Source organism: Emys orbicularis, chromosome 1, assembly GCF_028017835.1.
Source record: "Emys orbicularis isolate rEmyOrb1 chromosome 1, rEmyOrb1.hap1, whole genome shotgun sequence".
NCBI classification, from domain to species: domain Eukaryota; kingdom Metazoa; phylum Chordata; order Testudines; family Emydidae; genus Emys; species Emys orbicularis.
In genome coordinates, this window is record NC_088683.1 from 157,019,629 (window position 1) to 157,034,687 (window position 15,059).

General features: G+C 45.5%; 1 protein-coding gene across 1 annotated transcript in view; it reads left to right on the forward strand.

The window, feature by feature from the left end:
- Positions 1 to 15,059, forward strand: part of POLQ (DNA polymerase theta) — a 159,539-nt gene that overhangs the window by 124,048 nt on the left and 20,432 nt on the right. The window contains exons 23-26 of the mRNA XM_065416674.1: positions 8,073 to 8,202; positions 11,959 to 12,077; positions 12,671 to 12,855; positions 13,622 to 13,733. Coding sequence (XP_065272746.1) covers positions 8,073 to 8,202; positions 11,959 to 12,077; positions 12,671 to 12,855; positions 13,622 to 13,733 — 546 coding nt within the window. The remainder of the gene's footprint in view (positions 1 to 8,072; positions 8,203 to 11,958; positions 12,078 to 12,670; positions 12,856 to 13,621; positions 13,734 to 15,059) is intronic.

The window sequence follows — 15,059 nt, forward strand, 5'->3', positions numbered from 1 at the left end:
CTGCCAAACAGCTTTTTGGCAGCGCTTAGCACTTTCCAGGAGGGAGGGGGGAGGAGCAGGGAGCTGTGCGCTCGGGGAGGAGGCGGGGCAGGGGCAGGGATTTGGGGAAGGGGTTGGAATGGGGGCGGGGAAAGGGTGGGAAGAGGTGGGGTAGGGGCGGGGCCTCATGGAAGGGGTGGAGTGGGGGCGTGGCTGGGGGCAGCTGGGGGGGGGGGGGGCTTTTGTACCTTTATATGAAAAGGTGTCAGTGATGCGGCCCTCGGGTCAATGTACTAGTCCTCATGTGGCCCTCGTAGTGATTTGAGTTTGAGATCCCTGATTTAGACCATTCCTGATCTTAAAAATCTCCAATGATGGAGATTCCACAACCTCCCTAGGCAATTTATTCCAATGCATGCTGCTGTGCTGTCCTGGGTGGCAGTAACGGAAAAGAGTCAAAGCACTGTGGCAAAAGCCATCCTCTCTGCCCCCAACATCAAAAAGGGCGGAGAAAAAGTACTATATCTCAGCCCAACGGTTTGAGTACATGTACTCTCACCCTCCCCCGGCTCACTGATGGTTGCCACCGCTGCCAATGAATGAGACAGACGGGTGAACTAGCGCAATCCCTAAAACTAAAGATGCTAAGAAACTCTTACTTTTGGTAGTAAGGTGTATTCTACTGCCAGCCTGCAGCTATGTATTGCCAATCAACAAGCATTGCTGGGGCGATATGACTACAACACTTGGGACTTGATGGCCAAGTTCAAGGACTCTCTGCCCCAGGAGGCAAGACAGGAGTTCTTGTCCATCTTGGAAGTGGGCAAGGCACTAGTCAGGGCCTCTGTTCAACGGCATTGGATGCAGCCGATTCAGCAGCACGGTTGATGGCATCGGCCTTCTCCATGTGGCACAGTTAATCGCTGCACGCCTCAAGGCTCTCGCACGAGGTCCAGTTGTCAATCCAGGACCTCCCCTTCGAGGACAATGCTCTGTTTTTGGAGCAAACGGACACTAGGCTGCATGGGCTGAAGGATTCTGGGGCCACCCTGTGCTCTCTTGGGTTGTACACATATCCGGCCTCAAGGAGACACTTCCGGCTACCTCTGCCCAGATACTCGGGTCTGCCTTGGCAGAACTCCTATAGGAGAAAAAACAGAGGCCTTAAAGGCTACCAGTCTGCCCCGTCCTCCTCGGCCCCACAGTCGGTCCCATTCGCCACTCAGGTGGCCTGTGGCAAGCATTTTGAGGGTGTGCTTGAGGACAACACACTGGATTTGCCTCAGGATCTGGCCTCCCTTTTATTTTTGGATCGTTTGTCCCCATTCCTCACTGAATGGGCCCGAATTACCTCAGACTGTTGGGTGCTCAACACCATAGCATCTGGTTACACCCTGCAGTTTTCCTCTTCTCCACTCCTCCCTCCCATCCCCCTTCCCCGTCCCTCTTCAGGTACCCTTCTCACAAGCAGCTCCTTGCCCAGGAGGTGGAGTCTCTCCTATGGGTGGGGGCTGTGGAGGAAGTCCCTCTAGAGCTAAAAGGAAAGGGGTTCTATTCCTGGTATTTCCTAATACTGAAGGCCAAAGGGGGATTCAGGCCCATCTTAGACCTGCATCGCCTCAACAAGTATCTCAAGAAGTTGAAGTTTTGCATGGTCTCTCTGGCGTCCATTATTCCCTCTCTTGATCTGGGAGATTGGTATGCCACCCTCAATTTGAGAGACGCTTACTTCAATATTTCAGTTTTCGGAGGACACAGGAGATTCCTCTGATTTGTAGTAGGCCAGGGTCATCATCAGTTCACTGTCCTGCCCTTTGGCCTCTTGGCAGCTCCAAGAGTTTTCACTAAGTGCTGCTGGTAGCAGCTTGTCTGAGATGTCGCAGTGTGCAAATCTGTCCATACCTCGACAACTGACTTATCCAGGGCAGATCTGGGGCCAAAGTCCAACACAACCTCAACCTAGTCTGAGCCACCTGTCAGGAGTTGGGCCTGGTGATAAACGAACAAAAATCTACCTGACCCCAGTTCAGAGAATAGAGTTCATAGGCGCAGTTTTCGACTCTACTGAGGCCAGAGCTACCTACTGGAGACCCAATTCCAAGCTATGTCAGAGCTCATCGAATGCATCAGAGCCCATCTGCTCACGACTGCCCGGGTATGCAGCATGTACTCACGTAGTCCGGCATGCAGACCCCTGCAGATGTAGTTGGCATTGGTCTACACCCCTGGTGGACACCATTTGGATTTCCATTGAACGTGCTGTCCTCCCTGACTTGGTGGACAGAACTGTGACCGGTGCTGGCAGGGGTTCCCTTTGTAGCCCCACTCCCATTGGTGACGTCAGTCTCTGATGCCTTGGATCTGGGGTGGGGAGCCCACCTTGGTAACCTCAATACGCAGGGCCTCTGGTCCCAGGAGGATCACTCTCTCCATATAAATGTAAGGGAGCTCAGGGTGATACATTTGGCATGCCAGGCATTCCTAACATACCTAAAGGGCAGAATGGTGCAGATCTTGATGGACAATACTGTCACGATGTTCTACATCAACAAGCAAGGCGGAGACCACTTGTATGCCCTGTGTCAAGAGGCTCTCCGGCTGTGGAACTTCTGTGTGCAGCATGCCATTCACCTCAAGGCATCACACCTCCCAGGAGCCTGGAATTCTCTGGTGGATCTCCTGAGTAGGTCCTTCTCTCCACAAGTGGTCATTCCACCCAGAGGTGGTCAACGTGATCTTCCAGAGGTGGGGGACTCCCCAGGCATCCTGTTTGTATCCAGACTGAACAGGAAGTGTCAACAGTTTTGCTCAATTTGCGGTCTCGCGAAAGGCTCATTGTACAATGCCTTTCTGCTCCCATGGACGGGGGTGCTTCTATACGCTTTTCCACCAATACCCCTGGTGCACAAGGTCCTCTTGAAGGTCAAGAGAGACAAGGTGAGAATCATCATAGTGACTCCAGCATGGCTACGCCATCATTGGTTTGGCACGCTTATGGATCTCTCCATAGCAGCCCTGCTGGAACTCCCGCTCCGGCCGGACTTATTCTCGCAGAATCAGGGCCGTCTGATCCACCCGAACCTAGTGTCCTTTCATCTGACAGCATGGCTTCTGTGTGGCTGAATGCAGAGGAATGGGCATGCTTGGCGCAGATCCAGTGCATCCTGCTGGGTAGCAGGAAGCCCTCCACCAGGGCAACCTACCTGGCCAAGTGAAAACGTTTTCCCTGTTGGGCCTCAGGCCGGGGAGTTTCCCCCTCCAGGTCTTCGCTGCAATCCATCTTGGACTACCTACTTCACCTCAAACTCCAAGGTCTGGCCCTTTCATCAATTAAGGTGCACTTGGCATCTATCTCAGTCTTCCATCTTCTGATCCAGGGCAAATCGGTCTTCTCTCACAAAATGACGCTCAGGTTTCTGAAAGGCTTGGAGAGGCCCTTACCCTCAAGTCTGCGACCCAATCCCTCTATGGGACTTAAATCTGGTTCTCTCTCAGCTCACGGGTCCCCCCTTTGAGCCACTGGCATCCTGCTCCTTGCTGCTCCTCTTGTGGAAGATCGCCTTCTTGGTAGTGATCACCTCGGCCCAACGGGTCTATCGTGACTGCCTATTCCACCAGAGTGCAGACTTCTTCAGCAGCCTTCGTCGCGCAGGTACCAATTCAAGGTATTTGCAGAGCTGCCACCTCGTCTTCAATCCATACCTTTGTGTCCCACTACGCTATCACCCAGCAGGCCCGGGATGAGACCAGTTTTGGCAGAGCAGTGTTGCAAGCAGCACGACTGTGAACTCCGAGCCCACCTCCAGGGACACTGCTTGTGAGTCATCTAACATGGAATAGACATGCGCAAGCACTTGAAGAAGAAAAAAGTTACCTACATTTTGTAACTGTTCTTCAAGACGTGTTGCTCATGTCCATTCCATGATCTGCCCTCTGTGACATTGCACTCTATATGATTTTATAAAAATATGCTAGTGTGAATATAATGTAACTGGGATATGCTTCATGGAAAAGGTCTCTTGTAAGGTATCATTACAAAGCTTATAATCTATTGATTGTGTTCATCCTATTTGTATGACGGTATCATTCTTGTATCTGAAACTAGAAATATGAAATATAACTCTGAGGTCCTATTGTAATTATGCAAAGTGTGGGCCATTAATGGTGGTTTGGAATATTGATAGATCCCATTAACCAGGACAATTGTCTGAAGATGGCTCTGTATACATGTGTGCTGGCAAGTGGGTAATGAAGTCTTACAGTGACATGAGATCATGTCACCTGAGCTGGAATCCATCTTTAACCTGGTGCTTTTCCATTTAGAAGGAGGAGTGGGAACCCAGAGAGGGACAAAGGATTCCCGCCTTATGCAAAAGATATATAAGTGGGTGGAACAGAACAAAGGGGGCTGCAATCATGAGAAATCCCCTAGCTACCACTTGAGCTGGAACAAGGACTGTACCAGGGGGAAGGATGGGGCCCAGAATGGAAGGCGTCCAGTCTGTGATAGAAGCTTATTGAAACATCTCTGAGGGTGAGATGTTATCTGTATTCAGTTTTCTTACTGTATTAGGTTTAGAGTTGTGTGTGTTATTTTATTTTGCTTGGTAATTCACTTTGTTCTGTCTGTTATTACTTGGACCCACTTAAATCCACTTTTTGTATTTAATAAAATAACTTTTTACTTATTAATTAACCCAGAGTATGTATTAATACCTTGGGGGGGGGGGGTGGAAACAGCTGTGCATATCTCTCTATCAGTATTATAGGGGGCGAACAAATATGCGTTTCCCTTGTATAAGCTTTATACAGGGTAAAATGGATTTATTTGGGGTTTGGACCCCATTGGGAACTGGGCATCTGGGTGTGGGAGACAAGAACACTTCTTAAACTGCTTTCAATTAAGCTTGCAGTTTGTGGGACGTGGTTCAGACCTGGGTCTGTGTTTGTGGCCGGCAAGCGTGTCTGGCACAGCCAGGCAGGGCTCTGAAGTCCCAAGCTGGCAGGGAAAGCAGGGGCAGAAGTAGTCTTGGCACATCAGTTGGCAGCCCCAAGGGGGTTTCTGTGATCCAACCCATCACACCCTCCTTCCCTGCTGTCGGAGTTGCCAGCAAGAAGGAACTGAGAGGGCATAGGGCTGGCGGTGCCCCATATACCGGCACATGAGCCTGGGGTTCTAGGGGACGCCAGAGCCGTCCCTATGGATACCCCACTAAGGAAAAAATTTCTGGCAGCCATCCATGTGGCCGCACACACACCTAACATGGAATGGACATGAACAACACATCTCAGAGAAAAGATAGGTAGGTAAAAAGGTAGGTAACCGGTTTTTTTCGGGTGTTGGGGTTTCCTGATGTGAAAGGCTATGGTAAAATACATTTAAAAAAAAAAAAACCACAGGAGTTCCTAACTTGCCTAGCACCAGAATGTTAAAAGCGGTGTTTGTCTCTAGAGTACGAGGAGCATTCTAACAGTATGCAGGAAAATATGAATTTCAATTCAATGTTTTTTTTAGTATACAACATCATTCAGTTGGAGCAACACCTAAAGTAGGCGTTCTGAAGCTTTGGGAGGGGTGAGGATTTCTGCAAAAGCTGAAATGAGAAAAACACAAATTTAAGTATTAGCATAGGATAACATTTGTTTGTTATCCTTTTCAGAGTTCAGGTTTTAACCCTGTGTTGAATATTAAAATCCACTCTTTCTGGAAACTGTAAATAGGTTATGTAGGAGATGAAGTCATAAAAGAAATGGCCAGATGCAATGGAGGATGGTTTCTTCAGAGGATCAGTGTGTGCATCCTTTTAAAGCTTTGAGGACCATCATCTATTCTGCCTGTCAAACCTGATTCTCAGCAGATTTGTTCCATGTGAAGTCCCCTCTGAGATTTTTACATAAATTGAAAAGCAGCAGGCAGTGTTTCAAAGGTGCAGCTGAGTTATTAGTGAAGAAGCTGTCTGTCTGGATACAAGATCCAAGAATACTTTAATCTGTGTCTTGTTTTCATCTCTAATATATCTGTCTGCCTCCCACAACCACGGGTATCTCTGTACTCTGTTGGTGTCAGGGATATGTCTATATATTTTTACTTTAATATTTTATTGTGTTCACTGACCCAGCACCAAACAGTGGTGAAGTTTGCTTTTATCTCCATAGCCACCCCCTTTTTCAAGTATGTCATGATCTTGCATAAAATAAGTAAAACTTCTCATGGAACTGAAACTTGGCTTGAAAATTTTCAGTTCATTTTCTTACTATATTATATTCATTCATTGTTGATTTATTAGATGCACATGTCCAAAACTCCAAGTGCGCTAGTAATTAAAAGTATCCCCACCAGCACTTTGCTGAATCAGTACAAAATGCTGTGACATTTCACAGGGTAGAGTCTGGAATGTTGAACAGCCATGTCCCCTCAGTTCTCCAACCCTGGGACGCCTCTTACATTGCTTTGGTGTAAGAACACTCACTCCTGACCTGTTCACACACAGCTTCCAGTATGTAAAATCACTCCCAGTTGTGTTACATGAATGCTCTGGCTAGCCAGTCATGAATTAAACTGCAGAGCAACACCAGCAAGCTCTCTAGTCCCAGACTTCCCCCAGAAATATGCATCTTGTACTGTTCAGCACACTACTGAATAATGCAAGCTCATAGAAAGTCTATTATTTCATCAAAGGAAAATGATATGCCTTGTTATCCCAAATGGAGTTTCCCACACACTTCAACCAAACACAATGGCTAAGATAAAACAATAAGATAAGTTTATTAACTACAGGAAGTTAGATTTTAAGTGATTACAAGTAATGATGCATAAAAGTCAGGATTGGCTACAAAAGATATAAAAGGGTAAAACGCAGGTTAATATCTAACTTAACAAGCTAAGTAATTTTAAAAACACAGAGGTTTTGATTCACCATATGTTAACAGCAGTCTGTACTGGCTGAAAAGCTGTCCAGCCAGGACCACTCCTCCCCCAGTTCAATGATGTTCAAGAGCTTCAAAGATGAGCCTTTTACACTACATGCTTAGCTTGGCTGATTTTGCCTCTGTGTTGCAGGGGTCTCTGATCAGTGCATTTGTTATGTAGAGTTTGGGCTGAACTATTGAAATATAACAGATCAGGTAAGGATGGGCTGTCACCCTGCAAGGACACTGTCAGGTACATCTTTCTGTGTGTTTGTGACCTTTTTTAAATCCTCAAAAGTCACTGTGTTCGGTCAAGGTGCACCTGGCGGCTATTTTGGCATTCAAGGCAGGTTGGTCTTTGCCCACCACTTGACAGCGTGGTTCCTGAAAGGCCTGGAGTGCCTTTACCTGTATGTCCGGGATGTGGTTCCCCCGTGGGACCTGAATCTTGTGCTGTCAAGGCTCATGGGTCCCCGCTTTGAGACCCTTGCTTCCCACTCCCTCCTGCTTCTCTCCTGGAAGGTCTCCTTCTTAGTCGCTAAAACTTCGGCCTGTGGGGTGTCCAAAATCAGGGCGCTCACATTGGAACCGCTTTACACGATCCAACTGCGTCTGCACCCGGCCTTTCTGTCCAAGGTCGTCTCCCAGGTCCAAGCTGGTCAAGACATACACCTGCCGGTCCTTTGTCCAAAGTCTCACGCAATGGATGAGGAATGCAGGTTGCATACCCTGGACGTCAGACGGGCCCTGGCCTTCTACATAGATAGAATGAAACAGTTCTGTAAGTCAATGCAGTCGTTCGTTGCTGTTGCAAATAGGATGAAGGGTTGCCCAGTGTGTGCCCAAAGAATATCATTGTGGATCACGGCCTGCATCCGCTACTGTTATGAGCTGTTGAAGGTGCCCCCACCAGTGATAGTGACGGCTCACTCGACTAGGGCGCAGGCGTCCTCGGCAGCCTTCCTTGCTCAGGTGCCGATCCAAGAAATTTGTCGGGCCGAGACTTGGTCGTTTATAGTTTATAGTTCAGAAAGCAGTGATTTTGACACATGGATTTCCTTTGTTTTCTGCTCTGCACAGAAATATGTTTGTGTGTGTGTGTGTATGTTCAGATGTATGCTATGCTTGCATTTAACAGTTTCCTCCTTGGTCCTTATTTTCTTCTTGCTCTTATTTCATTTTAGGTCGCATAAGCTTCATAGAACCTAATATCCAGAATGTGCCGAAAGACTTTGAGATTGAAATGCCAACCGTGGTTGGAGAGAGCCCACCGTCCCAAGCACGAGGGTGTGGTGCTACTTTTCCTGGGGGCAGGTAGGAATGTGGCCAGCAGCGATTCCACTTGTGCTATTTCTGTTAACTTGATTGCCTTGTCGTTTTCTGGTAATTGCCCACCTGACCAGCCTGCGGTAATTCTCCTAACTCTTGGCTCCTAACCTGGTCCTTTAAAGTGTCCTTATTAGACAGCTCTGATGTAGCTAAATGAGATGATGATACCAAGCCCTGCATGGCAAATCCCTGATTCAGAGGCTTAACTGGGGAATTTTCTCTGTACCCCCCTCTTCATTTCCTGTAGTCTCTGCTCGAAAGAAGAGAGAAACCAGAAAGGAAAGTAAGGAAACTAACAAGAATTTGATAGAAAGTGGGTGGTGTCTTTCCTCTCTTAATTTTGTCTAGCTCTTCCCAGGCTAAGGAATTTGACTTTAATCTTAAAGGGAGATTTTTTCACTCTGCTAAACTGATTGCTAGAGTCTTTTACTTGGAAACTAAGGACTCCGAAGTCCTTTCAGAGCCCCTGAATAGGGGAGCCTTGCATGAATGGCTGGTCACTAGGTTCTAACAATGTCATTACTATGTAGTGTGGTGATACACAGCTGGATGCAGTGCCACCTTCTGCCACTGATGGGCTTCAGGTGGACCGGAGCAACTCCAGCCCCCAGAGGCTGCCACCGTGGGACTTTTGGCTTCTCTGCAGAGGAAAAGCAGAGAATAGACTTCTTTGGGCTGTTTTTGTTCCGCATTACAAAGGAAAAACAGTGTTTCCTGCATATGGTCCCTGCTGCTTCTGCTCCTGCTTTTGTAGCCCCAATAACAAGCATGTGTGACAAGGTCGGTGAGGTAATATCTTTTACTGGAGAAGTTGGGCCAATAAAAGCTATTACCTCACCCACCTTGTCTCTCTAATATCTTGGGGCCAACATGGCTACAACACTGCGTACAAGTGTGTGTGTGTGCACATTTCTGAGTGTGTTGTGATGGGTGTTGGGTAGGAGTGAGCCTACAGGGAGTTAGGTTGGGGGGGAATGTGTGTTCTGAGCCTGAGGGTAGTGGGTGGGAGAAGGTTCAAATTTGAAGGTGGTTGTCACGGTTACAGAGCTAGCTTTTTGGTTTCTTTGAATGCACTAACCTCACATCTTGGGCCTTTAATCCTTACCTGCTTCAGGGTGGAATTTTGCAACTTTCCCACTCCTTGACCAGGACCCAGGTGCAGTCCCCTGTGTATACCAACCATTTATCACCCCGCAGACTCATCTGAGCTTGGGCATCAGGGTGGATAATAATCAAATTTTTAAAATAAGATCTTTTTATTTAAATCAGTTTTTTCATTTCATTTTACATTAAATATAGGTTTATTTTTAAAAAATATCAAATTTGAAATTATGACACGTATGCGAAGGCCTAAACTTACTATAATCTATTAAAATGATTTAAATTAATGTAAAAAAAATTAGGCAATACATAGTTGCTGCCAAGTTTTAAAGAAAGCCAAACCATTGAACTGGTGGAAGTCGCTGGCTAAGCAGGTGGCACCAGAGTCTGTGGAAGTGCTAAAACCAGCTTTTGACAGCAGTAGCCTGTTTTGCAGGTGCAGAGAGAATATTTTTCTTTTCAGTTGATTCACGTAGTTCATTTCAATGATTACTTCTGTAGCACCCACTTTCCACCCAGTTGCCCCCTTTAGCGCCAATCTCCTTACAGGTTTTGATGGACAGGCCTGGGTTCTTCTGGATCCCACCACCCACTCAGTACGGTGTAACTTCCTTTTCTTCCCATATGAATTTCTTTGGCAGTGCCTTCACACTCCTTGCTCCTTCCTGGCAGGGTCAGCAGGGCAGCTTGGGAAGAAAATTCTAATCACTTGCTAGATTTCCAAGAAATAACAAAAAGACATACAATATATTTAACACATTAATTATATTAAACAGGAAATAAATAAAACAACAGGGTAAAACATTATTCTCAGGGTCACCGGTGCCCATGCTGATAATACCCATGAATTTCCCCAGTCATGTGTCCTGTTGGTACGCGAACTTTGTAGGGGCCCTTGATGATCCATGACAACGATTTCTTCTGTGCAGCAGTTAGACTGACTGGGTTCTGTACAGCCCAAGTGGGATAAGGTAGTAAGTCCCTCTGCAGATTTAATAGGGCAGCAGGTAATAAAATCCCCCAAACACTTGCCCTTTGGCTTGAGGACACTGTTCAGGGAGTTAAGGGGTCTCCCAAACAATTTCCCTGACTAGCTAACTGAAAGATGGTGACTCATAACTCCATGACCAATCTTCGGGTTCAGAGATGGCTCTGGACTCCTCAGTCACTGCAGAGGGGCTGATGATCACTGCTGGCAGGTATCCTCTTCATGCAGGAGTCAGGTTGCTTCCAGGATTTCCCCTCAACAAAGGGGTGCAGGGCTCAAGGTGCGGATTACAAAACTATATTAAAATTCAAACTTAAGTCTTTCCACCCCAGCACTCAGATACACTCACAGCAGGCAGTAGCCTTGGACTAACAGCCAGAGTAGAGCTGGCCATATGGTGACTGATCTCACCTAGAGAGCTGGAGAGCTAACTCAGCCTGGCTGGGGGACGTTTTCCCAACAAAGCTCTACAAACTGGGAGTCACCTTGGAGAGGGAAAGGGCCAAGCTTGAGGGATCTTGCTTTCAGGTCCCTAGAGGCCAGTTCTCAGGGAAAACCCTGCATGCAGGTCTGGGACCCACCAGCTCCCCACAACCAGTCCCGCACATTCCCTGACTGGCTCCAGACTGCTTTCTCCCCTCTCCTGAGCTCCCTGGGAGGGGCATTTCACTCCCGATTTGTTGCCGAGCGGACTGAGTCTGCCTTGGCTCCCCCTCCCTACCAGGACAGTGTGCCTCTCCCTGAGCTGCCAGCCTATGTAAGAGCCCCTGGAACCTATGTAATCTCTTTGGGATTACACTTCATTCAAAATTAGAAATGGATTGGGAGGAGAAAAAGCAGGAAAGCTTGTTTACCTTTTCCAAGCTGTAAATAAAAAGGAGGATGAGATCTACTAAATGTAAATCGTGAAGCACATCGTGACCAGAAACAATCAGTTCAATTCACTAGTTACAGATACCTTGTTTGTTTAATAAATCAGTTTTAAATGCAAAACATGTTTTAATAAACTCTTTGAGAATTGATGTATCCAGCACATATTAAGGTTGTTTTAAGTTTCTTATTAAATATTTTAGAATGCTCTTTCTGTGCTTGTTGAATTAAGTTTTAATTTCTATCCATCCAGAGCTTGACACAAATCACAAAAAATTAATAATCTGGTTGTCACACTGTCTGGAGTGGCTCATGACCATACGTTCCAACCTCAGGGCAGACTGTCAAGAAGGAGGGCAGAGACCCCAAGCTGGTTATATATTCTATAATTAGATTTCATCAACTCAGTAACAATGTGAACTCCTAAAGCACTATAACAGTCTTACTATGGAATCAACAGACAGTCCCCATTGGCATTCCAGTCTATCTTGCCACCCAGGCAAGCTGGACTTAGTGATAGATTGTTGCTGTACACCAACAATCACAAAATATTCAGGTGTTTAGAGTGGCCCAGTGGCTATGGCATGAGCTGGCACCTGGTCTGTCAGTGTCACAGATAGTCTGCCAGAGTCAGACCTCCAAGGAACAATACAAAGTTATTATGACTGTTTGTTGTTTTTTGCAAATGGTTAGTCTGATTTTAAAAGTCTCTGTAACCACAGTTGATGCAGCAATAGGCACTGTAAAAAATCAGTTGAGTAAACAATGTTTTGTCTCCACAGAGGTAGAAAGCGGTGCAGTACCTTGCCTTGTGGCCTCAAGGTTTTGGCTGATGAAGGAACCAAAGAAAGAGGGATGCCATTTTCTGTTAGCATGAGGCATGCTTTTGTTCCTTTTCCAGGTAATGATTTGGTATTGCACTGTCTTGTATCTTTTCATTGAGTTAAGCACATAGCTAATGAAAATCTAGATCTAGTAGTGAAGGGAGGAAATGCTGATATGTACATCTTTTTGGGCAGGCTGATTGGCAAAACTCTGAGCAGCAGCAGAGGCAAGCCCTGAAGCTATTCACTGACAGAGGTCGGGACAGGATAGCACAAATGAGTTCTCACCCAGCCTCAAATCAGCTAAAAGTATCTGCAATGGGGGGCAGAGGCATGAGAAAGAGAAGCTATCATATTGGTGAAAAGGTGTTCAGAACTGGGGCAGTAGGTGTAGTTTTGTGCGCAGTAGTCTGCTTAGCCAAATGAGTCTCCACTGCCTTTGTCCTTGGGCAGTCCTGTATTTACACTTATCTAAAGCTACCAGTGTGAGTGAGTGGAGAAATCTGATTTGGCAGTGTGTTGCGTTTTCTTTGCTTCTGTGTAAATGACGACCCATCAAGGTAGATGAGGATCTGGTTTGTAATTTCTTAGGTGATGGACTTGGACATGATATCTGAGTGTTAATTTATGAAAGGTTATTGTTTGGATTCATTCGGTCTGTTGGCTGCAGGAGGTTTAATCTTGGCTGCTGATTACTCCCAACTCGAGCTGAGGATCCTTGCTCACTTGTCTCGGGACCGCCGGCTCATTGAGGTCTTGAACAGTGGAGCTGATGTCTTCAAGAGCATTGCAGCTGAGTGGAAGATGATTGATGCTGAAGCTGTTGGAGATGAGATAAGGCAACAAGCCAAGCAGGTAGTCTTTGGTAAAATTTCTAAACTCCATCAGACATAGCAACTTAATGAGTAGAAAGGACTTGATCAAAGTTTATTATTGAAGTAAAGGAGCTCTCTGCCTCTTCAAAAACCTGTTTCCTTTGGCTATTAAATTATAAAATGGGGGAACGTAATAGTTTCTCCACCCCGCCCCCCCCCCAGGAGATACAATAGTTGCCATGTGGCCTCTATCCAGAATATTTTTAAGCACCCTGTCATCTCCAATAAGATGGGAAGAGGGAGATTGGGTTCATAATTTTCTGCAGTCATCAAAATACATTGGGATTTGAGACCAGTATTGTATACTGTTGGCATGAACACATCAGAGCTTAAGCTAATAGCTGCAAATTCTGAAGATTTTCTAGTCTTTTTTTTTCCCCACCCCCATTACTCTTAAGTGGATTACTTGGAAAATAGGTGAAGGGAAGTTGAATTTTTATGGTGCATCAGTTACTTGCCTCTTCTAAAGGTAGGATACTGGACTGGATGGACCAGTGGTCTGATCTGTCGCAGTAAATCTTATGTTCCTCAGAAGATTCACGCTCAAAATGGTGTCCTTGAAGTGTGTGATAAATGTCATTTCTTCATGAATGCAGAGTTACGATATCCCTAAAGCAACAGGATCCAGACTGAAATCCTAAAATCATATTGGGATTTACTCTTTTCCACAGTTTAACTTTTGTGTTAATTCTGCTCTCTGAATCGCTAACCATGTACTTGTGATCCTGCTGTCTTTTCTCTGGCAGATTTGCTATGGAATCATCTATGGAATGGGAGCTAAATCTTTAGGAGAACAGATGGGTATTGAGGAAAATGATGCTGCCTGCTACATCGAATCCTTCAAATCCAGATACCCAGGTAAAGTACATGTTTGTGGTCCTGATTCTCTTCCCCCAAATTCCCTTCCACTCCTGGGACTGGTTCAACTCGTAACTCCTTCTATGCCTAAAGAAAAAGCTTCTCAAGCTTGTACGTGTACACAACGCAATGCAGTCTCTGCTTCCACATATACTCTGTGCCCCTGCTTTGTTAAACTATGTCCTGTAAATTAAATGCCGCATTACTTTAATGATTTTGTTGTTTTGACTGTCAATAAGTCCACCCTGGAAGGTTGATTTTTAAAGCTCCCAACTTAGAATAAGTTCCTTATTAGAACGTGCAGCTTTAAGGATATGTAATATTTCTGGACCTAAGGACTCGATTTGTCATTTGTAAACACAACTAGTCATCTTCCATGTTGAATGATCTTTTCCACATTGCCTTCAGCTTTCATCACATCTTAAACAGCTTTGCTTCTAGCCCTGCCATTTTTATCTGGCTGCTCAGAGTAGCTCCCACACACTTTATATAAAGATATCATACTTTTAAGGAGCATCTCAGGTTTCCTTGGAAGAACTGTCTGAACAGGGGAGTAGCATTCAGAAAATGAGCAGAGGTCAAGTGGGATGAGTCACAGCAAACTTTAATAGGAGAGCTTGGAGCTGAGCTGGAAAATAATGAAGTGAAGAGTCAGTGCTCCCTCACTGGGTCTGTTTTAAGGTTATCGCTGATAACTTTTGGATTGTCTCCCATCTTGACTGAGGTCCATTAGAATATGACCTCCACTATAATATACAAAGAAAACAATATCTCATAACATTTCATAATACGGAACACTTACATGTAATACCGATTCAACATACTAAATTACACATATAATATATCAAGTAATTCTGTCTCTATTTTGCGTACTTTTCTCCTTTAGTATATCATGTTGTTTTTAACATTTTCAGTTTTTTTCAAGTCCTTAAAAGAATCTTTCTGAAATCCTAAAACTGGAGGGGTTTTAAAAAATGTAAATCTTTGTCCACTTCAGTACAACTCTGATCCCCAACGGACAGCACACTCTTACTTGGAGTTTCTTTTTACTGCTCAAGACACATTCTCTCCTTTCCTTGCATTGGATGAGTTCTTTTTCTTCTGAAGATCTGAAGTCACACTGTACGGAGCATCAAGGGCTCTGATTCTCTTTCTTTCAATTTATTCCCCTCCTCATATATGCCCCTTCAGTGCCACCATGAGTCCTGATTTCCCAGAATAAAGAATAAATAGCAGTGGTATAACATTGACATCCTACCACTTGGAATACAGTTGTGCACAGCTAGCTACAACCTCATTCTCCTCCCAGTCATAATAAACTAACCC